Here is a 25,712-nt window from a genome sequence, read left to right as displayed (position 1 = left end):
TATAGTATTTACTGCCCCTTTGTAGGTTTGAGTTTTTAAGCTTTGCCTTCAAAAGATTCTGCCTTCAGAAATCTGTCTAGGTACTTAGCCAGCCATTGAGGTATACTGTCAGCCATTGCTTTCATTGTGGCTTCCTGGTCTCAACAGCCATTTTCTTTAGACTTTGTTAACTGAGTCACTAACCAGAAGTGTCATATTTTTCCATTCATCTGGACTTTCCAGATAATACAGTGCTTTATTGGGAAAGCTAAGCTTAAACATTAGCCAAATATTAGCATAAAAATTAGCCAAATTAAATGTTATTAGACGTGCAAATAGAGGAAAGTTTTGAGAAATATGAACAAAAATCTCAATAATCTTCATTATCAGTCACTGCTTAACTTATAATCTTGGTTTCGCACCAAGGCTTAATTAATTAAGAATAAGAACATTTCTTTTAATGCTTCCCAAACCTTTTAAATTAGTTTTGAAAACATTCAGTTGTGGGCGTGTCACTGGGTTTTTGGCTTTCTCGCTAGTTGTCAAACACTCTGGCAGTCTTTCTTTAGTGAAAGTCTAGTTTTGTCACAGGCTGTCTTTCTGAGCAGCCAGTGTATCGCTCCCTCCCCTAACTGTCTAGTCTTGCTAACTCTTACCGTGAGTAGAAGTTACCTTGGTCAACCACATGGCTAAAGAGAGAGTATAAGTTTTCCTGAATGTCTCCTAAGATGGCTGAGGGTGGAGTGATGTTGGCATAATAAACCTTCATGGGAAGTGGAACCATAGCTTCCATCAGATTTGCAAAGGGGTCTCAGACCTAAAAGAGTTTAAGAATTACTGCTGTGGACAGAGAGCCTTGCCCTCAATAGAAATTGCCAGCTGCTACCTAAAATTTCTTTTTTTTTTTTTTTGTGAGGAAGATCAGCCCTGAGCTAACATCTGCCAATCCTCCTCTCTTTGCTGGGGAAGACTGGCCCTGGGCTACCATCCATGCCCGTCTTCCTCCACTTTATATGGGATGCTGCCACAGCATGGCTTGACAAGTGGTGCATCGGTGTGCACCTGGGATCCAAACCGGCGAACCCTGGGCTGCCGCAGTGGAGTGCATGCACTTAACCACTCGCGCCACTGGGCTGGCCCCCTAAAATTTCTTTTTTCATTTGGAATATGTCAGCATTTAGCAAAAATAACAAACACTTGAGTCTTCATTTATCAACGTGTCAGATTTTCTTCTTCTTTTGGCTTATATTTTTGAGATTTACTCATGTTGACATATGCCTCATTTTTAACTGCTCTATAATATTCCATTGAATGAATATTTTACAGTTTATCCATTGTCCTGTTAATGTTTGAGTTGTTTCAAATTTTTTCACTATTAAACAGTTTTGCAGTGGGCCTCCTTGTACATGTCTCCTTGTGCATATGTATGAGAATTTTCTCTAGGGTATGTAACAAGGAATAAATTGCTGTCTAGTAGGGGACACATATTCTCAGCTTTACTAGATATACTAAAATTACTCTTCAAAGTGATTATCCTGATTGATATCCTTACTGGCTATGTATGAGAGTTCCTGTTGTTCCACATCCTCAATAAAACTAGATATTGTCCCAGCTGTTCCTTGTTTGCTGGTTAATTTAAAGACAGCGCTGTGCTTAGCAACCATCTCAAACATAGGGTCATATGCAAACTTGTTTTTTTATACCAGGCTTCTTCCTTTTAAAGGACTTGTTTTTGCTTTCAGAGTTACAAATCCACAATAACTATAACATATCTTTTTTTGCTCATATTTTAAAAAAATAGTGTGTTTTTTTTTGTGATCACAAAGTAAATATATGATTATTTTAGATAATTTGGAAAACACAGTTACAAAAAAGAAAATTAAAAATTCCACCACCTAGACATAGCCATTGTTAACATTTCTTGTGTATTTCCTTCTAGTGTAAACATATATATGATATACATTTACTTTATAATTAGAATCATGCTGAATTTGTCGTTTTATATCATATTTTCACTTAAAATTATATTGTGGCATTTCCCATGTTATTTAATATTATTTGAAAACACCATTTTAATAGCTGCATAACATTTCTTTGTATGAATGTGTTATAGTTTAATCATGCTCCCCTTGGAGAACTTTTTTGAATTAAAATAGTACTGGCAGTAAACAATCTTGGTACATAAATCTTTCTCTGAGTTTTCTCTTTGTTTCTTTGGGATAGACTTCTAGAAGAGGTTAGTAAATATTTATGAAATTTGAATAGATTATAAGCAGGGTATTCAGGGAGGAAAAAAAGCAGTCAAGAGAGAGGAAAACAACATGGTTTGGGGGGTCATGAGATCCATTAATTCACTTTCTCTCATATTTGAATTGAGTGGCAAATCTGTCTCTCCCATGAATTTGGAGATCCTTCTCTTATTAGGGACAATGTTAGAGGAAAACTCTACCCTACTGTAGACACCAGAAAGTTGTTTGTTTATTGTAGTATTTAAGGATTGTAGAATCTTAGAATTGGAAAGGACATTTAAAGTTTTATCATCTGGTCCTCTACTGCTTACAGAGTCCCTGAATTGAGTGTATTTTGCAGACTATCTCATTAAAGTAGACTTCCAGCCTTGACTTGCCGAACATCTAATCTCAAGCAGCTCATTGTCATGCAAGGCAGTCTGCTCCTTTATTGGACAGCTTTGCTTGGTTTGAGTGCGGTTCCTTCACTTAAGCCCAAGTTTGATTTCCTATAACTTGCACTTATCGTTCAGTTTGTTTTTTAATAAAAGGCTCCCTAAAAATAATTCTGGAAATATTTCACCTTTATGTATTTATCTTTTAGCTTGTACTCTAATTAACATGAAAACAAACATATGTTTGACCTACTTTTAGTCTGTTTTCTTCCAAGGTATAATTTAGCTTTATCTTGTCTTTATAGTGAAAATTATATTGTAAACACAGGTAGGATAGGATAGAAAAACTTTTCACATGTTTTTGTACTTGGTGGACAGAAAAGTTCCAAAGTATTTATAGGTACTACTCATTTTATTATTATTTCTTAGAAGTTGCATATATGCAGTGGTTTTGGTATATACAGTCCCACTTTTCCGTTAATAATAATAACCACCTTTATCTTTTTTTATTCCTGTCTCTCTCTTTTTTTTTTTTTTTTTGCACAAAAGTGTTAATGTATATTATCTCCTTTAGTCCCTGTACAACCTCTTGGGGTAGCATTTTCACCATTTGATAGATTAGGATGCTGAGGCTCAGAGAAGTTTAAAGACCTTTCCTGTAACACAACTTTTAAAGGTAGAGCCAGGATTTAAACTGAGGTTCTGGGTTTAAATTCTAAAGCCTGTATATTTAACCAGTTTGCAAGTCTGTCTCCCTAACTTACTTATATTAATTCCATCATAAAATCAGATGTATTTCTCTTCAAAAGATGTTTGTGTCTTTGGGTTACTCCGTCAGTGGGTCACGTGGGTAGTGTGTGTGTGTCATGACTGGAGGTGTATTGCTTGGACTTGCTTCTCCTTAATAATCCCAGCTCCTCTCCCCTTGGTTTGGGCACACCAGGGATTTCCTTCCCAGGATCCCCCATCTCTCCCTAGTCGCCTATGGGGCTCCTTCCTGTTTCTGGGGACACTGAAGCAAGGAATGAGAAAAGAGTAACAAATAATTACATAATTTTTTTTAAATATTATCAACTGATATGTTCCATAAAGGAGGATGTTTTCACAGCTGTGTGCTTTAGGGGTAGTGGGAAAAGTCTGAATTTTTATAACTTGGATGTCTTCTACAACAAAGGCACGTGCTTGATGGACTTGGAATGTGGAAACCCGTCCTCAGCCCTGTGATAGGAATCTTTGTGTTTATGGTCATATTGGGATTCGGATATGTTATCTCAGTGAATTTGAGGCCAAGGGTCAGAGAACCAAGGAGTGAGCTTGCTGAATAAATGATTTAATTACCCTAGATCAATCAAGCTTTGACTTCATGATGACGGGATATATTGTGTGTGTATTTTTGCATAGTTGCTAGGGAAAGGAACAAAGTTTAATTCTTGGTATTGTTGACCTTTGGTATCACTTTTATCTTGTAGTTCCATATAACTGCCTTTGCTGAATTTTCAAAGGCTGCAGTCAAGTGATTTATAGATAAGACCTCATTCACTACTTGCACAAGAAGGGCCCATATCTTCAAATATGGGTGACGTAAGTTTACTTTAGAGTCAGGAGTGAGTTCATTTCTTTGGAGAGATATGAACAGAATGTGTGTCTCTTGCTCTGGTGAGAAATAAATTTAAATCAGAACTTTGGAGGAAGTGGAATGGAGTAACTGGGCACTGAGCTTTCAGAAGTTGGGGATCTGTAGCCAAGGCCAAGGGGCACCAATTGTGTGTTTGCAGAAGTTATCTAAATATGAGCATTTCTCAGTATATGAAACCGCGAACGTCTGTGGAGAACTGTTTTGTGTACTTCTATAAGGCACTTATGTGCCTTGGGTCTTTCAGAGATAAAAATACATGATTCCTTCCCTCAAGGACCTTACCAGGTTACTGAGGAGAAAGGAAGAATGTCAATAATAATACACAAAAAGGATGCTATGGTAAATGCCAGAAATGAACCTTCAACCAAGTGTGTTCCAGAGATACAGCCATAAAGAGTAAGAGTTACTCTTACTCATAAAGAGTTAGTTATAAAGTTACTCATAAAGAGTTAGTCATATGGGTCGGCCCCCTGGCTTAGCGGTTAAGTGCGTGTGCTCCGCTGCTGGCGGCCCCGGTTCGGATCCCGGGCGCGCACCGACGCACCGCTTGTCCGGCTATGCTGGGGCCGCGTCCCGCATGCAGCGGCTAGAAGGATGTGCAGCTATGACATGCAGCTATCTACTGGGGCTTTGGGGGACAAAATAATAAAAAAAAAAAAAAAAAAAGAGTCGTAAATGAGCTATGTTGCTATTGAAAACATTTTGATTCAACGTATAACCAAATCTCAAATAAGGAAAACTGTCTTAAGTATAAATTAAGAGGAAAATGGTATTTTAAATTAATTCCTCAAGTAAGTTGCCAAATTATGGACACTAGAATTTCAAGAATTGGTAACTGCAGAGCTCTCATGGCTTGGCTAGTATATTATTTCCCTTAAATTACAGTAATATTTCTGTCACCAAAAATCATTAATTTACAGTATTTTTTCCTTATGTTAATTCTAGCACTTATTTCCATCACTGTGATTTGTTGTCATGATTATTATTACTGTTACTTTACTTACTTAGTATAGGGGATAACATCTGCCTCCTAAGGGTCTCCTGACAATTAAATAAGGTAAAATATATAAAAAACATGCTTAGCACAGTGCTTGGCTAAGAGATTGCCATCATTAATGTTAGCTATTGTTTTTCATCTCATGAAATGTAATGCTGCTTTATATAGTGCCTGACATATAGTTAAATTTTAGTAAATTATGGTAATATGTGGCTTATTGTTTATAAAGGACTTTAACATATATTATCCCATTTAATCCTCTCAGTTACCTTCAAGGTATGTAGTATTATCCCTCTCTTACTGATAGAGAAATGGAGGTAAAGTGTATCAGTCAGATGTTCTGGCTGATTTAAGCAAATACAGAATTTATTGAAAGAATAGTGGAAAGCTTACAGAATCTCCAGAAGAGCTCTAGAGTCAGGTTTTGGGCTACCTACCCAAGCATAATTGCCAAAATCATGCCACAGAACCTCCCATTGAGGTCACTACTGCTGTCATGACCAAGCACTTGACACGCCTTGTACCCAAACAGTGCTAGCTGGCAGTGGAGACTGGACTTTGCCACTGGTTCTGCTTCTGTTGCTGCCTCAGAAACACTTTTTCCAGAAACTGCTGTCACCAGGGAATGTACCTCATGGAAGGGTCCCTGTTTGGCAACATTTGCTCCCTATTTAGCGTCTGGGGTGGATGTATAGATTGTGGGACTTCTGTCACGTGCTTGTATTCGGGCTGCAGGGCTCTTGGTTCTTCAGCTTCTTGGTATAGTAGGCAAATAGGCTCTCATAGGTGACACTTTGCTTTATTGCCGGCTCCTTGGGTCTTAAGTCTCTCTATATATAGAAGGAATACTCTATTTCCTGTTAATTGTATATAAGCTGAGTAGCAATTGAGATTGTTTTCCTTATTAATAGACTTCATGTGTGGAAAAATCAATTTTTTTCTAAAATCCATCTTTTCAGAAAGTAGCTTTTATAAATTAATGATTTGCCTCAGCAGTTTAAGCTACTAATAGGTGAGAACTTTCCATCCAGTCGGGGTGTTTTCTGCAGTGTAAACAATCCTGTGCTTCCCATTATCCATTGGAGTGCAGGGTATGTAATCCTTCAAGGAAGCCATGAGTTAACACCTACAAGAAGGGCGGCCCCTTTGAGCAAGAAAGTCCTGGCATCCATATTTCAGATTTCTTTTTTGTTGCATCCTTTTCTTAGTACTTCATTTGTTTTTATTTAAAGTGAATCTGTGGTTCATCTTTGGGCCGGCCCCGGGACTTAGCGGTTAAGTGCGCACGCTTCGCTGCTGGCGGCCCGGGTTCGGATCCCGGGAGCGCACTGATGCACCACTTCTCCGGCCATGCTGAGGCTGTGTCCCACATACAGCAACTAGAAGGATGTGCAGCTATGACATACAACTGGGGCTTTGGGGGGAAAATAAATAAATAAATAAAATCAAAAAAATTAAAAAAAAAATAATAAAGTGAATCTGTGGTTCATTTTTCTAAAAACCTAAAAAAAGGAATTTCAGGTCCCCAGGGTGGTTGCTGTTGACTCTGTAAAGATAGCCTCCCCTCTTTTTTTTTTTTTTTTTTTGTGAGGCAGATCAGCCCTGAGCTAACATCCATGCTAGTCCTCCTCTTTTTGCTGAGGAAGACCGGCTCTGAGCTAACATCTATTGCCAATCCTCCTCCTTTTTTTCCCCAAAGCCCCAGTAGATGGTTGTATGTCATAGCTGCACATCCTTCTAGTTGCTGTATGTGGGACGCGGCCTCAGCATGGCTGGAGAAGCGGTGCGTGGGTGCGCGCCCGGGATCCGAAGCTGGGCCGCCAGTAGCAGAGTGTGCACACTTAACCGCTAAGCCATGGGCTGGCTCAGCCCCCCCTCCTTTATGGTCGATCTTGATGTGCCCTGCTAAGTCTGTATTTCTAAGAAGTTGTGTATACTTCAGACTACTGTAAGTAGAATCATGTGTTAAATGCCAGTTTTTAAAAGAACACTTTCAGTTCCTTAAAGCAAACTCTTTTAGAAAGGGAAGAATCCAAACAACCATCCTCACTTTGTCTGGAAAGCTGCAGTTTTGGTATATTAACATTTCAGCAAGTGGAGAACACCTGGGTGGGGTGAACACTAGCTGCCAAGTTGCAGGGAGGACCCAGGTCCCCATTTTTACGGGCTGGCGTTCATTCTTCCAGGAAAATGAGACAAAGTGGGCTTTCTGCGTTCATTCAGTGAGAGATGATGAAAGGTTGTGACATCTGAACTATGAATGTTTGTAATGGACTGCATTTCTTTTATTTTCGTACTCGGAATAAGGGTCTTCTGAATTTAAATATGTTCCTTTCTGCAAATAATTCTAAATTAGTCTTGATCCTGTAATAAAAGAACCATGATATAGCAGTATAGAATAATACTTTATCTCTCTTCTCATAGAAACATGGAGTTTTCAAAGTTTAGACTTGGAAGAAGACGTGGTTCAACTCATTTGGTTTTCAGAGAAGGAAATGAGACTTATTTTTGCCGTGGTTTGTCTTTTTATATTTTTCATTTTGTTCCCTGTTGGCCACATTTTTTTTCTTGGCCACTTTATTAGAGGGGTATTGTGCAATATTTTTGCTTAGCAAAAATTAAAATCAATCTACTTGACTTTTTTTTTTATTGTGGTAAAATACATGTAACATGAAATTTATCATTGTAACACTTTTTTTTTTTTTTGTGAGGAAGATCAGCCCTGAGCTAACATCCGTGCTAATCCTCCTCTTTTTGCTGAGGAAGACCCGCTCTGAGCTAACATCTATTGCCAGCCCTCCTCCTTTTTATTCCCCAAAGCCCCAGTAGATAGTTGTATGTCATAGTTGCACATCCTTCTAGTTGCTGTATGTGGGACACGGCCGCAGCATGGCCGGACAAGCCGTGCGTCGGTGCGCGCCCGGGATCCGAAGCTGGGCTACCAGTGGCGGAGCGCGCGCACTTAACCGCTAAGCCACGGGGCCAGCCCTCATTGTAACACTTTTTGAGCATACAATTCAGTGGCATTAAGTACTTTCATGTTGTTGTACAACATCACCACCATCCATCTCCAGAACTTTCCATCATCCCAAATTTAAATTCTGTACCCATTGAACAGTTACTTCCTATTCCCCCCTCCCCTCAGCCCCTGGAAACCGTTATTTTACTTTCTTTCTCTATGAATGTGACTATTCAATGTACCTCATATAAGTGGAATCACACAATATTTGCCCTTTTGTGTCTGGCTTAATTCACTTAGCATAATGTCCTCAAGGTTCAAGCTTCATCCATGTTGTAGCGTATGTCAGAATTTCTTTCCTGGGGCTGGCCTGGTGGCGCAAGCGGTTAAGTGCGCACGCTCCGCTGCGGTGGCCCAGGGTTCGCCGGTTCAGATCCCGGGCGTGTGCCGACGCACCGCTTGTCAGGCCATGCTGTGACGGCGTCCCAGATAAAGTGGAGGAAGATGGGCACGGATGTTAGCCCAGGGCCAGTCTTCCTCAGCAAAAAGAGGAGGATTGGCAGATGTTAGCTCAGGGCCGATCTTCCTCACACACACACAAAAAGTAGAATTTCTTTCCTTTTTAAGGCTGAATGATGTAACATCGTATGTACGTACCACATGTTGCTTATCCATTCATCCATTGATGGATGCTTGGGTTGCTTCCATGTCTTAACTATTGTGAATGATGCTTTTGTGAACACAAGTGTGCAAATATCTCTTCAAGACCCTGCTTTTAGTCCTTTTGAGTATATACCCAGAAGTAGAATAGCTGGTAGTCATATGGTAATTCTATGTTCAATTTTTTGAGGAACTGCCATGCTATTTTCCACAGTGACTTGTATCATTTTACAAGTGGTACATTCCCATCAACAGTGCACGAGGGTTCCAATTTCTCCACACCCTTACCAACACTTAGTTTCTTTTTTTTTTTTTTTTGTAATAGCCATCCTAATGAGTGTGAGGTGGTATCTCATTGTAGTTTTGATTTGCATTTCTCTTAAGATTAGTGATGTTGAGCATCTTTTCCTGTGCTTATTGGTCATTTGTATAATCTTCTTTGGAGAAATGTCTATTCAAATCTTTTGACCATTTTTGAGTTCAGTTGTTTTTTTATGTTGAGTTTTAGGAGTTCTCTATATATTCTGAATAGTAATCCCTTTTCAGATATATGATTTGCAAATATTTTCTCCCATTCTGTGGGTTGCCTTTTTACTCTGTTGATAGTGCCTTTTGATGCACAAAATTTTAAAATTTTCATGAAGTCCAATTTGTCTGTTTTTTCTTTTGTTCCCTGTATCTTTGGTGTCATCCAGGAAATCCTTGCCAAATCCAATGTTGTGAAGCTTTTGCCCTGTGTTTTCTTCCAAGAGTTTTATCTTTTTAGGTCTTTGATCCATTTTGAATTAAAATTGTGTGTGGTGTTAGGTAAGAGTCCAGCTTCATTCTTTTGCATGTGGATGTCCAGTTTTCTCAGCACCATTTGTTGAAAAGACCACTGAATGGTCTTGGCACGCTTGTAGAAAATCATTTGACCATATATGTGAGGGTTTATTTCTGGGCTGTCTATTGTATTCCATTGATCTATATGTCTGTCTTTATGCCAGGACTACACTGTTTTGATTACCATAGCTTTGTAGTAACTTTTGAAATCAGGAAGTGTGAGTCCTCTAGCTTTGTTCTTCTTTTTCGGGATTGTTTTGGCTAGTGGGAGTCCTTTGAGATTCTCTATGAATGTTAGGATGGGTTTTTCTATTTCTGCAAGAAATGTTGGTATTTTGATAGAGGTTGCATTGGACCTGTAGATCACTTTGCGTAAAATTGACGTCTTGACAATATTAAGTCTTCTAATTCACAAAACGAGTTGTCTTTCCATTTATTTATGTCGTCTTCAATTTCTTTCCGCAATGCTTTGGAATTTTTATTGTATAAGTCTTTCACCTCCTTGGTTAAGTTAATTCCTAAGTATTTTATTCTTTTCGATACTATTGTAAGTGTAATTGTCTTAATTTCCTTTTTGGATTGTTCATTGTTAGTGTATAGAAATGGGAACTGATTTTTGTGTGTTGACTTTATGTCCTGCTACTTTGCTGAATTTATTTTTTAGCTCTAAAAATTTTTTTTGTGGAATCTTTAGGGTTTTCTACATACAACATCATGTCCTCTGCAAACAGAGATAATTTTACTTCTTCCTTTCCAATTTGAATCTCTTTTATTTCTTTTTTCTTGTCTAATTGCTCTGGCTAGAACTTCCAGTACTATGTTGACTAGAAGTGGTGAGAGTGGGCATCCTTGCCTTGTTCCTGATGTTCAAGGAAAAGCTTTCAGTCTTTCATCATTGTGTATGATGTTTGCTCTGGGTTTTTCACATAGAGCTCTTATTATGTTGAGGTAGTTTCCTTCTATTCCTGGTTTGTAGGTGTTTTTATCATGGAACGGTGTTGAATTTTGTCAAAAGCTTTTTCTGTATCAATTGTGATTATCATGTAGTTTTTATCCTTCATTCTGTTCATTTTGTGTATTACACTGATCAATTTTTATATGTTGAACCATCTGTGCATTCTAGGAATAAATCTCACTTGGTCATGGTGTGTAATCCTTTTAATATACTACTAAATTCTGTTTGCTACCATCTTTTTGCATCAATATTCATAAGGGATATTGGTCAGAAGTTTTCTTGTAGTGTCTTTGGCTTTGCTATCAGGGTAATGATGGCCTCATGGAATGAGTTAGAGTTCCCTCCTCTTCAATTTTTGGAAAATTTTGAGAAGGATTGGTGTTAGTTCTTCTCTAAGTGTTTGGTAGAATTCACTAGTGAAGCCACCAGGTCCAGGGCTTTTTTTGGCAATGGGGGAGAGAGAGATTTTTGATTACTGATTTTATCTCCATACTAGTTATAGGTCTATTCAGATTTTCTATTTCTTTACGATAGTCTTGGTAACTTTTGTGTTTCTGGGAAATTGTCCGCTTCATCTAGGTTATCCAATTTGTTGATGCACAATTGATCATACCACTCTCTTACAATCTTTTTTATTTTTGTAGATTCAGTAGTAATGTCCCCACTTTCATTTCTGATTTTAATAATTTGAGTCTTCTCTCTTTTTTTTCTTAGTCCATCTAGCTAAAGCTTTGTCAATTTTGTTGATCGTTGCAAAGAACCAGCTTTTGATTTTGTTGATTTTCTCTGCTTTTCTGTTCTCTGTTTCATTTATCTTTATTTGAATAATTATTGTTTCATTCCTTCTGTTAGCTTTGGGTTTAGTTTGTTCTTCTTTTTGTAGTTTCTTAAGTTGTAATATTAGCTTGTTGATTTGAGATCTTTTTTGTTTTTTAATGTAAGCATTTATAGCTAAGAATTTCCCCCTTAACACTGCTTTGCTGCATCCCTTAAGTTTTGTTATGTTGTGTTTTCAGTTTTATTCATTTCTAAGTATTTTTAATTTCCCTTGTAATTTCTTCTTTGATCCATTGCTTGTTTGAGTGTTAATTTCCACAAGTTTGTGAATTTTTCAGTTTTCCTTCTGTTATTGATTTCTTTCTTTTTTTTTTTGTGAGGAAGATCAGCCCTGAGCTAACATCCATGCTAATCTTCCTCTTTTTGCTGAGGAAGACCAGCTCTGAGCTAACATCTATTGCCAATCCTCCTCCTTTTTTTTTTTTTCCGCAAAGCCCCAGTAGATAGTTGTATGTCATAGTTGCACATCCTTCTAGTTGCTGTATGTGGGACGCGGCCTCAGCATGGCTGGAGAAGCAGTGTGTCGGTGCGCGCCCGGGATCCGAAGCTGGGCCGCCAGTACCGGAGCGCGCGCACTTAACCGCTAAGCCACGGGGCCAGCCCTGTTATTGATTTCTAACTTCATCCTATTGTGGTCAGAGAAGATACTTTTATGATATCTATCTTTTTAAATCTTCTGAGACTTAATTTGCAGTCTAACATATGGTCTATCCTGGGTAATGTCCCATGTGCACTTGAAAAGAATGTGTGTTCTATTGTTATTGGGTAGAGTGTTCTGTATATGTCTCTTAGATCTAATTGGTTTACTGTGTTGTTCAAGTCCTATCTTTTCTTACTTATCTTTTGTCTTATTATTCCATCCATTATTGAGAACGGGATATTGAAGTCTCCAACTCTTATTGTAGAACTGTCTATTTCTCTTTTCAATTCTGGCAATTTTTGCTTAACATATTTTGATGGTCTGTTATTAGGCAAATAAGTGTTTACAGTTGTTACATCTTCTTGCTGTATTGAACATTTTATTAATATATAATGTCCATCTTTGTCTCCTGTAATTTTTTTTGATTTAAAGTCTATTTTGTCTGAATTAGTATAACCACCCTTACTCTCTTTTGGTTACTATATGCATGGAATATCTTTTGTCTTCCTTTCACTGTCCACCTATTTGTGTCTTTGGATGTAAAGTGAGTTTCTTGTAGATAGCATATAGTTGGATCATGCTTTTTTTTTTTTTTTTTTGTGAGGAGATCAGCCCTGAGCTAACATCCGCCAATCCTCCTGTTTTTTTTGCTGAGGAAGACGGCCCTGGGCTAACATCTGTGCCTATCTTCCTCCACTTTATATGGGACGCCGCCACAGCATGGCTTACCAAGCAGTGTGTCGGTGCGCGCCCGGGATCCGAACCAGCGAACCCCGGGCCGCCGCAGCGGAGCGCGCGCACTTAACCGCTTGCGCCACCGGGCCGGCCCCGGATCATGCTTTTTTTTTTTTTTTAATCCATAATGCCAATCTCTGTCTTTTGATTGGAGAGTTTATTCCATTTATATTTAAAGTAATTACTTATGAGGAGGGACTTACTTCTGTCATTTTGCTCTTTTTATTTATGCCTGATAGCTTTCTTGTCCCTCATTTCCTGCATTACAGTCTTTTTTTATGTTTAGTTTATTTTTTTTGTAGTGGAATGTTTAAATTCCTTTCTCATTTTCTTTTGTATAGTCTATTTGTTGTTACCCTAGGGATTATATTTAACATACTAAAATTATAACACTGTAACTTGAACTTATATCAAATTAACTTCATTAACATAAAAATGTCTGCTCTTGTACAGCTTCATCTTCAGCCCTTTCAGTTGTCAATGTCACAAAATTACATTTTTATACATTGTGCAAAAACATAATAACTTTCTAAAATGTATTAGTCTCTTAAATCATGTAGAAAATAAAAAGTGGAGTTATACACTATTGTTATAATAATGCTAGCTTTTATAATTGCCTGTATATTTACCTTTACTGAGATCTTTATTTATTCATATAGCTCTGAGTTACTGTCAAGTGTCCTTTCATTTCAACCTGCAGGACTCCCTTTAGCATTTCCTGCAGGGCAGGTCTAGTGGTAATGAACTCCCTCAGCTTTTATCTGGCAATGTCTTAATTTCTCCCTCACTTGTGAAGGACAGTTTGGCCACATATAGGATTCTTGGTTGACAGTTTTGAATATAAAAGTACTTTGAGTATATCAGCCCATTGCCTTCTAGCCTCCAAAGTTTCTGTTCAGAAATGTGCTGATAATCTTGAGGATCCCTTGTATGGAATGAATTACTTTTCTCTTGCTGCTTTCAAAATTCTTTCTTTGTCTTTGACTTTTGACAGTTTGATTATAATATGTCCTGGTGTGGATCTCTTTGAGTTCATCCTACTTAGAGTTTGTTGAGCTTCTTGGATGTTTATATTCATGTCTTTCTTCAAATTTGAGAAGTTTTTAGCCATTATTTCTTCAAAGATTCTCTCTTTCTCTTTTTTCCTTCTGGGACTTGTGCAATATGTTTGTTGGTCTGTTTGATGGTGTCCCACAAGTCCCTTAGGTCTGTTTACTCTTCTTCAATCTTATTTCTTTCTGTACTTGGTAATTTCCATTGTCCTATTCCAAGTTTGCAATTCTTCTGCCTGCTCAAATCTGCCTTTGAATCCTCTAGTGAAAATTTCATTTCAGTTATACTTTTCAGTTTCAGAATTTCTTTTTGGGTTTTTTTTTTAGGTTTTCTACCTTTTTATTGATATTTCTATTTTATTCATACATCATTTTTCTTACCTCTTTGTATATCTTCCTTTAGTTCTTTTTTTTTTTTTTTTGCTGAGGAAGATTTGCCCTGAGCTAACATCTGTTGCCAATCTTCCTCTTTTTTTCGCTTGAAGAAGATTGCTAAGCTAACATCTGTGACAGTCTTTCTCTATTTTGTATGTGGGTCGCCGCCACAGCATGGCTTGATGAGCAGTGTGTGTGTCTGCACCTGGGATCCAAACCTGCAAACTCCAGACCACCAAAGCAGAGCATGCAGACATAACCACTACTCCGCCAGGCTGTCCCTGATGTGGTTGCTTTTGAATGTCCTAGTGTTCAATATCTAGTTCCAAAAGTGCAAAAAGAGAAAAATAAAAGGGAGGAAAAAAGGTGCTGGCCCTTTAAATCCCCTGGAAGTCACTTCAGCTGGAAAAGAAAGGGCTCACAACAGTGGAAGATGTGCAACAACAGTGGCCGCTGCCTCTTTGTCTGCACATTTGTGATCAGAAGCACCAATCAGTGATCAGAACATAGATCCCTGATGTTTGGAGGACAGGGTCCTTTTTGCTCATGTTGGCTCCTACAGGCTGTGTGTAGGTTGCTCCAGGAACAGGTGCACAGCTGCCTGCCAAGGGTTGGGGGATGGATAGCTCCTACTATGCTAAGAGCTGAAATTGACCGAAATTAATCACAATTTACCATCTAAGCCTTCCCCTGGAAGTTGCAAGCCTTCAATAGACTCCAGAGTTCCAAAATAGTTATATCAGACAGATTCTGCCAGTGCAATTGTTGTCTAGGTGGGGAGACAGATTCCTGGTGCATCCTACTCTGCCATCTTCCCAGAATCCTCTCTCTCTGTAATTTTTTAAGGAACTACCGTATTGTCTTCCACAGTGAGTGCACTGTTTTATATTCTCACCAGCAGTACACAAGGGTTCCCATTTTTCCACCTCCTCGCCAATACTCATTATTTTCTGTTGTTTGGATAATAGCCATTCTGCTGGTTAAGTGGTATCTTGTTGTGGGTTTGTTGGGCATTTCCCTAATAATTAATGATGTTGAGCGTCTTTAATGTGCTTATTGACATTTGTATAGCTTCTTTGGAGAAATGTCTACTTAGGTCTTTTGCCCATTTTTGAATTGGGTGTTTGGGTTTTTTTGTTGTTCTATCTTACTTTTTAATTTTAGCTCCTATTCACATCTGCCTTCCTTATATTTAACTCCTGCTTCTTCTGGTAGTCTGCTCTTCAAGATTGGGAACACTTCTTTATTTTTCCTGCAATGCTGGTACATAGAAGGAGGTGTTAGCAAATACTCATAGTGTGGTAGGGTTGGCCAGCCCTACAGGCAGATTTGAAACCCTGCTTATTTGTGGCAACAGTTGGTAGTTGAGGACTTGGGGACAGTGAGGAAATTAATATGAATTGAGTACCTACTCTGTGCCAGATACTGTGCTGGGCATAATTTCATGTAATTCTCACAATACTCCTTTAATGTAGGTAGTATTTAATTTATAGATGAAACGTTTGAGTTCAGGGAAGTTAAGTGACTACCCTTACATCACACAGGTAGTAATGGCAATCCCTGGATTCAAATTCCCAGATCTACCTGACTCCAAAGCTTATACTTTTTCCATTATATCATGCTGCCTCCCTTCCCTGACCTGTAAGTTCAACCAGAGAGCAAGCCATTGAAGCTGGAAATTGTTGAAGGAGGATGAATTGAACATTTGACTTAATTCTTTGAGAGGAAAACGTAGAGGAGATTGTGAAAAGCTAAGTTTGTAACAGTGGACGGGATTCCTTGAAGACACTGAGGTGTCTTATTTGTGGATGCTGGTCACCTCTGTGAATGCTGATTTGTGGAAGCTGTGTCTGCTTTTGGCTGTGACATCCTCTGTTCTTGTTTCTTTGGTAGCGTAAACCAGGGTCATTGGCCATGGACAAATGGGTGCCTGAACCTAGATGGATGAAGTGCTTCCCATAACCTATCACAAATTCCCTTGAAGCTGAGTGCCCTTTCACCTCTCTGAGTCTTAAGAAAGGAAAGTGTAAAGGGAACAGATATTTATCAAGATCCTACTGTATGCTAGGCAAACCCTAAAAGGGCAGTGGTTATTATCCCAGTTTTGCATATGAGACAACTGAGGCTCAGAGATATAAGGTAAACTGTCCAAATTCACACAGCTAATAAAGGGTTGAATTTAGCTTTTCCTGTGCTCCCTATCTTAGTCCATTTGGGCTGCTATAACAGAATGCCATAGACTGGGTGCCTTATAAAAATCAGAAATTTATTTCTCACGGTTCTGGAGGCTGGGAAGTCCAAGATCAAGGTGCTGGCAGATTCAGTGTCTGGTGAGAGCCCCCTTCCTGGTTCATAGACAGTCGTCTTTTTGCTGTGTCCTCACGTGGTGGAAGGGGCAAGCGAGCCCTCTGGGGTCTCTTTTATAAGGGCACTAATCCCATTCATGAGGGATCCACCTTTATGATCTAATCACCTCCTAAAGGCCCTACCTCCTCATACCATCGCATTTGGGATTAGGTTTCAACATACGAATTTTGGGGGGACACAAACATTCAGTCTATAGCACCACCTCAGTGAGAATGTTATTCTCTCTTGCCCTCTGGTAGTTATTGGAAACTGAGGAGGCAGATCCTGGGAGCGTTGTTTCTATCCCCACCAAAAATTGTGGGGGGCTTGCATGTTATCTTGGGCTTGTTTGCACTTGCTGTCTCTGCCACATAGTTCAACCAAAACAATAATGATAGCCATTCTGGGTGGCTCCTCCTGGGTGAGACTGGTGCTCCTCTGAGGTGACGAAATGGAGATAAAAGTCCCTAAGGGAACCGGTCATAGAGGGCACCCTTTTTCTAGATACCCCAAAGGAACTGATCACTAAGACCCATCACAAGATCCTGTCCAAGTTGGGCGAGTGTTTTTAGATTTTTCGCTTTCTTTAAGAGAAGGCGAGGGAGTGCCTTTGAGAACTACAGTTGATATTAAGTAAAGAATACTCGTGGCTTATGTGCTTGTGTCTTTGAAATATAACGTGACCAATAGAGTCAAAAATCCCTTATTACTTCTGGGGGGGATTTCTTTCTCCATAATCTGTTGCTTAATTGTACCTTCACAATAACTTTCATCAGTTGCATGGATTCTGCTTTCTGGATTCTGTAGCAGGAAATGGAGCTTGCTGTACTGTTTCTCAGATGTGGGCCCCACTACTTATAATACTAATTTCTAGTCCTGGAAGTGGCTAAGCCTCTAAAAGTTAAGGAATTCAGTTTGGTAATAGCCTAGGTTAATACCCATATGGTTCTGAACTATACTTTAGAAAAACTTTTTTTTTCTATCTGATGTTTCAGAAAGAAAAAGATTGCTCAGCAAAATATTTTCCAAATTTCTAACCCTGATGATTTTTCCACTCAACACTTTACACAAAGAGGTAGGTACAGATGGCAGTTTGCTGGATCTGTGTAATACTCAGTCTTGGTCCTCACCCATCCCCTGGAGCCCACTCTCCGTTCCTGTAGAAACAAAGTGGTTTCAAGAGAGTCTTAGGAAATGTCTCCAGTATTTGCTATTCGCAAACCCAACCCTTAATATATGGAATCTATTAGATCAGGTTTTTAACTCAATAAACATCTACTTTGTGTGCATGACTGTTTTAAGCCAAAGAAGAGCTAGAAAACTGAGGGTAATGGCCCTGTTCCCTAGCACAGTAAGAAAGACATAATTTAGAAACTTTTATTTAACATGAAAAGCTAACCATAAATATATGGAAGAATGGAGGATTAGGAGTGAAGTGTCATGATGTCTGTAATTTTTTAATGGCTCAGGAAAAGAAAAAATACAGAGAAAGATGAAGTAGATATGTTAAAATATTAGTTGTTGAGTCTAGATGGCATTAGAGTATATGTTTTTTTCCTAGTTTTCTATATGTTTGAAAATTTGTGTAATAAAAAATAAAAAAAAGAAACAATCTTATCCATAAAGAACATTTATAAACTATACAAAGAATAATTTCAAGGTGACATATGGTTCATTCTCTATTACCTAAGGGTTTAGGTTATTATTAGAGTTGGTAAGTAAGAATTACAACAGAAGTGTAAACCAGAGGCCCCCAGAGGCCAGGCAGGTAGTGTGGATAAGTGAAGCTGGCTGGCCATGAGACAGTAGGAAGTGGTGGGGAGAGTAGACACCGCACTGAAAGCATCTACAATTTTTTAAAAACTTTATTTACGTTCAGAATAAAAACAGTTCTGAGGGCTGGCAGTTTGTGGTCTCCTAAAAATGACAAAATTGACCATCTCTAAATTTACCCAGCTTTCTGTTCTGCCTCCTCCTTTTATCAGAAGATGCCGGATTGGTTCTGTCGTCAAAACGAGGAGATGAGTTCTTGACACTGGAGTGATGGAAAAACTTTGTATCCATTGCTTCTAGGATTGGCCTGTGTTGCCATAGCTTTGTAGCTTTAGCTGTAGAAAAATTGGCCTGTCTTCTTTTTTTCTGTCTTGCTCATTCTATGATCTGGAGCAAATTTGTGGTAGGTTTTCAGAGATTGCTGTGAGTCAAAAAAAGCACATTCTGATAAAAGACCCATCTACCTGGGTTTTGTTTTTAGGTGATTAATTAGGGGGAGGGTATAATTGTTATTTATAAAGGTGATTTAAAGTATAATTTCTTTGACTTTGAAGTTGGCTGGGCAACTTCATTTGAAGACCTTTGTGTGCCTTCTAGATTTGGCAACTTCCTTGAAATCCTCCCACCCCTTGTTGTTTTAAGAGGTAGAGTAAGGGTTTTGTTTCGTGAGCTACAGTTGAGTTCTAAGCCCTCTGCTTCAGCCTTCTGGAAGTTAGGCTGGCCCCATGGCTTTTCTCCTCCCCATTCTTCAGTATAACTCCCATAGTCTTCTCAAGCACTGGAAATCTTCCTCATTCACTTTGTAAGAGCAGATCAGACTGAGACCAGGCCTCACTCTTAAGCATCTGTGGAGAATACAGAGTAGGGACCCTGAGAAGCCTTTTTTCCTCCTAAGTCTTCCTCAGCTCACTCTTTCCTTGGAATTCCTGCAATAGAACTACATCCTCTTAACCTCATTTGACAGCCTTTTACGTCCCAGGTGCTTTATGCTAGAGACAGGAGATAAAAAGATAAGTAAAACATGGTCCCTGCCCTCTACCATCTCATAGTTTGTAATGAGGCTTTTAATCGCCTTGGAGAAGGTATTATTTTAAGATGTGTTCAGCCAGATAAACCTTGGTGAGAATGAAAGACATGGAACTTGTTTTGACTTATAAAACTGGGGATACTTGGGGTGAGGGAAGAGGGGAGAACTGCTCAAGAAGACATTACTAACAGATGGGAAGGATGTTAGCCACTTTTTTGTTAAAATGAGTTTATTTATTTAAAAAATTTTAAAAGGGAAATACATTCATATGGTTTAAAAAGTGTTAAAAAGATACTATGAAAGTCTCCCTCCCTACCCTTGTTCCCTAATTCTTGTCATTTCAGAGTTTGTTTATGGAAGTATATGCCCATAGGAATATATCTTTTTATTTGCTTGTACCCCCCCCCATTTTTACCCAGTGCTAGCACACTGTACACACTATCCTATATACCTTTCTTTTATTACTTAATATCTTATGGAGATTTTTCTATGTGAATATATACAGAGCTTCCTCATTTTTTTCTGTGGTCATATAATACTATTTATGGATGTACCTTGATTTAATTAACAAGCTCCCTACTGATGGACACTGAGGTATTTGCTCATCTTTTACTATTACAGTCATTGCTGCAATGAATAATCATATGTATATATTATACTTCATTTAACGTGTGCTAATGGATGTGTAAATTTCTAGTAGTGAAATTGCTGTGTCAAATTTTGATATCCAAGCCAAATTACCCTCTATGGAGATATTATCGACTTACACATTGATCAGCATGCCTGTTTCCTCATAGTTCCACCTGTGTTCCACCTGTGTAATTTTTATCATACTTTTGGATTTTTACTGATTTGATAGGTGAAAAATGGCTTGCAGTGACGTTTTAATTGCTATTTTTCTTATGATGAATGAGGTTGTGCATTTCTTCTTATAGTTGAGGCATTGGTATTTCCATTTCTATGAAATACCTTTTCATATCCTTTGTCCATCTTTCTTTTGCTGATTTTTTACTTGCCAATTTTTAGGAGCTCTTTATATAATAGGAAGCTTACCCTTTGTGATATAAGTTGCAAATATTTTTCTCAGGGTTTTTGTTTGTTTGTTTTAACTTATGGTGTTTTTTGCCGTGAGGAATCTTGATTTTTATATTGTTGAATTTATCAATGTTTCCTTTATGGCCTTTGCATTATCCTGGCCCACTAATGATGGCACAAAATCATTCACTTCTCTTCCCACGATGTAAAGAATAGCTGACATTGTGTTCCCTTTTTAAATTTTTTCATTTCTGCATCTTCTCCTAACAGTTTCCTTATACATTTTATTTTTCTCAGTTTCTTAGACAACCATTTTAATTATTAAAAGGTATTAAGTAAATACATCTTCCAAAGTTTTCAGTCAAGAAGGAATTTATATTCCTGATACCTTGAAGCAGTGTCATAAGGTCAGGAGCTCTGTATTGGAGAAGCCACTTAACTAGCTATGTGACTTTGGGAAAGTTACTTAACCTCTCTGTGTCTTGGGTTCCTCATCTGCAAAATGGGCTAATAATACCTTACTTTCCAGGGCAATTATGAGTATGAAAAATAATGCACATGCGGCACTTTGCTAAGTGCTTGGCACATTCTCGATGTTCCATAAATAATAGTTGCTATGATTATCATTAGCATATAATAAAAAGATGCAAGATTAAATTTGTCTCTTACCTTGTATTCATTAAACTTATTAAGCTACTTTATTCACAAGTTTATTAGTAGCCATTTCCATTTTATTTGATTTCATTCTTTTTTTCTGCTTTGAAGGGCTATTGAGTGGCCAGACGTCCCCAACAAATGCCAAATTGGAGAAATTGGATTCTCAGCAGGTGTTGCAGCTCTGCCTCCGATACCAGGATCACCTCCACCAGTGTGCAGAGGCCGTGGCTTTTGATCAGAATGCTTTGGTTAAACGAATCAAAGAGGTAATATATTGTGGGAAGATAACATCGCTGACTCATCATTGGGATTCCCTCTGATTCCTGAGTTCTTTTCTACCGGGCAGTAGAGCCAGTGATCCCAGCTTTATGGGAAGTAGTCATTTTCTGTCTAAGTCTTGACATTTGTCCCCATGGCTTTGGGAGATTGTTTTTCCTAGCAGTAAAATGTGATGATGAAAAAGAGTGGTCCATGGAGCTAGACTAATCTGGAGGTTGAATCCTTGTTCACTGATTATTTGCTGGGCAAGTTACTTTACTTCTCTTGGTTTCAGTTCCCTCATCTGAAAAATGGGGCAATAGTAGTATCTTACCCCAAGGGTCAAGTGAAGATTAAATTGCTTAGTAAGCGTTAGCTATTATTAGTATGTATAAAGTCCTGCCATACTAATTTGCTCTAGCTAACATTATATCTTCAAATCGACTTGAGCTGTTTCCTGTATGTAATTTATATTTTGTTTTCCAATAGCTTATCAGTTCTTTGAGTGCAGGAGCCTTGACCTCTCCCTCAATTATATTTTTCACTGTGTTAGCACATGAAAAGCTCAGTGATTCTTGTTGGTTGGATGGAAACAATTAGGCCTACTTAACCCACAAGGTTTTGTGAGGAAAGAAGCAAGATAATTCATGTGAAAGTACTTAGTAAACTAAAGAGCATGGTACAAATGTTGAGTAATTGTTAATAACAGTAAGTAGGTTGTTCTTTTAAGCGCTTAAATATATCGTTGACTGGGCCACTGCATGGCACAGCTCTGGGAGCACTAAGGTATAAGTAAAGACGTTTTTCAAAGTTTTCAATCAAGAAGGGATTTATGTTCTTGATACCTTGAAGTAGTGTCATACAAAGAAGAGGTCAAGAGCTCTGTCTTGGAGAAACCACTTATGTGAATGGCACCTTTTTGGAGGTGTTTAACAAAATAGTCCTGGTCATTGACTCAGGCGAGAGAAGAAGATGGACATGAGGAAACACAGGAAAAGGTTTGAGAATCACTACAAATTAATTATCAATTAATAATTAATAGACATAGTGCATCCTTGAGATTACAAAGTTGTCATCAGTTATATTGATTTAAATTTGCTAACACCTCCAATATTTTATTACTTATCTTTCACAAAATGTTGTATGCATATATGCTTCTCTCCTGAATTAAATACTTTTATTTGGAAGACTGTTAAATATGACCTTTCATATTGGTTGGCATCGATGTGGCCTTTCAAATATTATAAACTTATTTTACTACATTATGATCTACTGACCTTTAAATCCCAAACATGACTATGGATTAGAATCACTTGGGTTTTTTGTTGTTTGTTTTTTATTTTTTATTTTTTGTGAGGAAAATCAGCCCTGAGCTAACATCCATGCTAATCTTCCTCTTTTTGCTGAGGAAGACTGGCACTGAGCTAACATCTATTGCCAATCCTCCTCCTTTTTTTTTTTCCCCCCAAAGCCCCAGTAGATAGTTGTGTGTCATAATTGCACACCCTTCTAGTTGCTGTATGTGGGACACGGCCTCAGCATGGCCAGAGAAGCGGTGTGTCAGTGCGCGCCCGGGATCCGAACCCGGGCTGCCAGTAGCAGAGCACGTGCACTTAACCGCTAAGCCACGGGGCCGGCCCTGTTTGTTGTTGTTGTTGTTTGTTTTTTTAAAATTTTATTTATTTATTTATTTTTTTCCCCCAAAGCCACAGTAGATAGTTGTATGTCATAGCTGCACATCCTTCCAGTTGCTGCATGTGGGACGCGGCCTCAGCATGGCCGGAGAAGCGGTATGTCGGTGCGCGCCCGGGATCCAAACCCAGGCCACCAGCAGCGGAGTGCGTGCACTCAACCGCCAAGCCATGGGCCAGCCCTGTTTGTTGTTTTAATACTGAGTTCTCCTCTCCCCCCAGTAGGTCTAGGAGGTAGTCTGTGAATCATTATTTTAATATACTTAGCAAATGATACTGATGCCTGTCTCCATTACCTGGGATTTGGGAACCACTGGTCTAGAGCACTGTTTTCCAAAAGAAGTTTTACAAAACTAGTTCCATGTAAAGGTCAAACTCTTTGTGTATCTCATTGCCACCCTTGGAAACTCACAATGTGTGTTATCTTATTAAAAATTCTTAGTAATCTCCCAGTAAAGAAAACCAGCACTTTTCAAACTTACTTGATTTCAGAACGTTTATTTTAGGTAACATCTATTAACATCTTATAGAGGCAGTGTTTTTTAGAACATTCTTTGGGAAATGCTTTTGTAGACGTAAGACCTTATCATTTTTTACTATTGTGCTGGAAATTAACTATGACATTAACTCTCAGAAACAGTATTTTAGAATAAATCAACTTTTTAATGCTTCTTATCTTCTTTTTGAAAGCTCCTCTAATTCATACCTGTCGTTTTGTAGTTTAGGAAAGTGTGGTACAGAAAACTTCAGTGACTAGCTCATTGTCAAAGAGCAGGGTAAAGTATTTTGTAGCTGATAGTACCAGACAGAGGTCCTCATAATACCACATTTTCAAGACTCCAGAGCAGTGTTGCTTGGCCCTGAAGGTGTGTTAGAATCACCTGGGATTTTTTTCCTCCAATATCGATGATGAAAAATTTTATACACACGCTAAAGTAGACAAATAATGGGAACCCTCGTGTACTCGTTGCCCAGCTGCACGGGCGTCAACTTTTGGACACGCCTGTTTCATCCATACCCCTCTCAGCCCCTGCCACTGCCCCAACGGGGCTCTTTTGCAGTAAATCCCAGGCATATCATTTCATTCATAAATATTTAAGTATATATCTTTAAAAGTACAAGAGTCTTTTAAAAAACTTTTTAATTTGAATTACTTTTAGACTTAGAGAAGAGTCTCAAAAATAATTCAGAGAGTTTCTGTATACCGCTCACACACCTTCCTCTAAAGTGAGGATCTTCAGATCTTTGGTACAATGGTCAAAACCAGGAAATTAGCATTGGTACGATACTGTTCACTGAGCGGAGACCTATTTGAATTTCACCAGTTTTTCCACTAACAAAAGACTCCTTTTTTAAAACACAGCCATAATACCATTATCGTACCTAAAATATTTAACAATAATACCTTAGTTCATTCACTATAGCTGAGGTGCTTTTAAGAAAATACTGCTGTGTAGATCTCATTTGAAACCAATTAGACTGAAATCTTTGAAGGGTGGTGGGTGGGGAAGGGAGGAGCTGGGCGTTGGTATTTATGAAAGTATTCCAGATGATTCTAACACTTAACCAGGGTTGAGAACCAGTGTTGTGGAGCATTCATTTAAAATTAATCTGAATTTAAAATTCTGTTTGAGGAAATTGGAGATTCACTTTGAGTAGACAGTAATGACCCAGGATTGTTGCAAAACAGAGACTAGTACTCACAGTACTGAGCAGTACCTCGGCAGTTCTCTTAGGGCAGAGGAGGTGAGCACTCTTAGGGTTTTTGTTGGTGACTTGTTATCTCTATTGGTGAGTGTTATTAGCAAACTCCTGAAACATACACATCCATCTGTGCTCACTTCGAACCTAAGGGTTGAAATTAGTCACTTCCAAATGAATAAAGCAGAGGATGTAGTTTTGATCAAGCACCAACTCTCTGATATTATTCCAGATGTTTCCTGGAAATTTGGCTGCAAGTGTGAGGAAGTAACATAATGCTATATGTGTTGAAAAGTAAGGGAACTTAATAACCATGGAGCTGTGTGTTAGTGGAAGTGTAGAACTGGACCAGCCAGAGAGGCCTATAAAGTTATAGTGTTTGTGATCACTGAAGTTTGGATCAAAGGAAACGTGGCTCTAACTGTTTCTGATTTAGATAAAAGAAAATCAAGGAGTTAGCTAAGCTTTCCTGTTGCTAAATTTGGATGATGCTCTTGAATGGAAAGTTTCTGTTTTACAATCGTTTGTGTATGAGAGAGGAGTAGAAGGTAGAGGCGCTCTTCCTTCACAATCAGCCAGTCTCGTAATATACTTTGACCACTAGTTTCCTTAATGGCTATAGGATGACCCCTCAGCCAACCAGCCAGCATTGCTGAGCAACTGTTGCAGGCCTGCTTAGTGTGAGGTCCTTTAGGGGTTAGAGAGAAATGTGATGTTGTCCCTGCTCACTGAGAGCTTAGTCTAGCTGAGAGAACAAAGATACACGGAACAGTAATATGAAAGATGAGGCACTGTTGATGGAGAGTGCTCAATTGTGATTTATAGTTGAAGTTCTGTAAGAGTTAAAGATCAGGATCTGCTGGAGCAGGTGAGGTTAGCTAGGTCTTAAAGGAAAACTAGGATTTGGGAAATGAATGGAGAGAGAGAGGAGAACATTGCCGGCTAAGGAAACAG

General features: G+C 38.6%; 1 protein-coding gene across 2 annotated transcripts in view; it reads left to right on the top strand.

Annotated features, from left to right (window-relative positions):
• Positions 1-25,712, top strand: part of BORCS5 (BLOC-1 related complex subunit 5) — an 86,934-nt gene that overhangs the window by 37,714 nt on the left and 23,508 nt on the right. For both annotated transcript variants that reach the window (XM_058558743.1, XM_058558742.1), the window contains exon 3: positions 21,217-21,374. In XM_058558743.1, coding sequence (XP_058414726.1) covers positions 21,217-21,374 — 158 coding nt within the window. The remainder of the gene's footprint in view (positions 1-21,216; positions 21,375-25,712) is intronic.

This window comes from Diceros bicornis, chromosome 17 (genome assembly GCF_020826845.1).
Source record: "Diceros bicornis minor isolate mBicDic1 chromosome 17, mDicBic1.mat.cur, whole genome shotgun sequence".
NCBI classification, from domain to species: Eukaryota; Metazoa; Chordata; class Mammalia; order Perissodactyla; family Rhinocerotidae; genus Diceros; species Diceros bicornis.
Note: the sequence above shows the minus strand (reverse complement) of the source record. Positions and strands in the feature narration are given on the sequence as shown.